General features: G+C 33.5%; 1 protein-coding gene across 1 annotated transcript in view; it reads right to left on the reverse strand.

Moving 5' to 3' along the window:
- Window positions 1-932: 932 nt before the first annotated feature.
- The window catches only part of LOC125504576 (dehydrogenase str4-like), a 9,798-nt gene continuing 8,929 nt past the window's right edge, over window positions 933-1,801 (reverse strand). The window contains exons 2-4 of the mRNA XM_048666784.1: window positions 1,590-1,790; window positions 1,194-1,533; window positions 933-1,136 (exon numbers count right to left, since the gene is read on the reverse strand). Of these exons, the coding sequence (XP_048522741.1) occupies window positions 933-1,136; window positions 1,194-1,533; window positions 1,590-1,790 (745 nt within the window). The remainder of the gene's footprint in view (window positions 1,137-1,193; window positions 1,534-1,589; window positions 1,791-1,801) is intronic.

Below are 1,801 nucleotides of genomic sequence, written 5' to 3' on the forward strand. Positions count from 1 at the left end.
GCGTTTCAATTTTCGTTGAAATAATGAATTTGTCTATTTATCCAAACCTTTCTCGTCTATTGCCTGCTACGCCTCCTAAAATTTTTATTTTGATGAGCCTAGAATATTACAATTTACTTATTAATTTACGCTCAAAATATCAATTTTCTTSTACAATTAATATTCACCACAGTTTGCATACTTGTATAATTGACGGTTATTAAAAAAATCTCATTTTTCCTGTTSGGAAYAATTTTATACGAAGCTATTTATTTGTATAAATAATCTATATGTTGGGGAGGCTTTTAACCATAAATCAAAGAAACCTAATTACTTCATCATCTGTACTTTCTTAGTTTTATTTATTTTATATGTATTTATTAATATAAATGAGAATATTTGTTAACTATTAAAAAAATTACATGCAGCACTAAATGTTAACAATCTGCAAAGAACGAAAACAATGCTTGACATTTTCTTGGTTTTCTTCAGACGTTTTACTATGCGGAATTAATTTATTCAACAATATGTAAATCCTATTATTATTCAGTTAATGAAACTAATTTAAAACAAAGCCTAAATTAGAAATGAATAACTAAACATATGTTACAAAAGCCCTTGTGTACCTTCTGAAACTTATTATTAAGCAAGCAGATATAAAATTATTCATAGGCAGACTTGGTTTTACCGATGATAATTGTGTCCTGTTCTACGTAATAGAACCATGATAATAATTTAGTTTTTTATGCAATTTCTAGCAGGCACACGCAAATTCGAGTGCATACATTATAGTGCAAAGTCGCGTAAAATGGCTGAATCTGAAAATCGAAAAACTGAAACATATAATTAATTGCCTAACCAACACAAACTTAATACATATAACTAACTCCTTCGGATATGAAAAAATAACATATTTTTGAAACTCGAGCAATACAGTATTATCCCATATTTGCTTATTGGTGTGCAGATTTAATAATATCCGCGGCTTTTTCAGCCACCATAGCAACAAATGCGTTGAGGTGTCCAGATATTTCACTCGGGATGACTCCTGCGTCTACCACTCGTAAGTTTTCAATACCGTGGACTTTTAAGTCGGGATCTACCACAGATTTTTCCGGGTCCACTCCAAACCTGGTAGTTCCTAGTATATGAAGTCCCTGCAATAAATTTAGTGAAAAGTCGAAACATAATTAACAGTTAATTAATATAATTACCGCAGCGGAAGTATATCTTATGGAACAAATCCACCAATCTTTGGAAAGTGCATCATAGTAAGGATCACAATCTGGCACGGAGGGATACAGCTGATAAGCTCCCAAACGCTTAAAACCCTCGGTTTCATTCAGTTTCAAGGCATATTGGATTGCGTTGTACATAATTTCCACATCATCATCATTTCCAAAATAATCGTTTTCAATCACTGGATAGTCTTTCGCACTGCTTGACTTCAAAGTTACCCTTCCGGTATTTTGAGGATGCAATAATAATAGAACCAGGGATAAATCGGTCGTAGAATCGAGAATATCTAATGTTTCCACGTAAGTGTCATTGTAACTAAAGAAAAATATTTTGTGGAGTATACAACGTTTTTGATGAAGAATGTGACTTACCCTAAGAATACTCCGGATGATTCAGAAGCCGCAGGTGGGCCACCGGCAATAATTTCTACTTCCGGAATTATACTATCATTCCCTTCTGAATTAAAGTAATTAACTGTTTGGATCCCGTATCCAGCAACGAGTGGTCGATGGTCGTCTCTCCATAAATCTAAATCCTCGAGCAGAGTATTATTGTACCATGTCCCGTTGGTTCTGGAAAAACA

The sequence above is a fragment of the Dendroctonus ponderosae genome, unplaced genomic scaffold, assembly GCF_020466585.1.
Source record: "Dendroctonus ponderosae isolate FM_Combo_2020 unplaced genomic scaffold, Dpon_F_20191213v2 Dpon_F_20191213_5, whole genome shotgun sequence".
Lineage (NCBI taxonomy): Eukaryota > Metazoa > Arthropoda > Insecta > Coleoptera > Curculionidae > Dendroctonus > Dendroctonus ponderosae.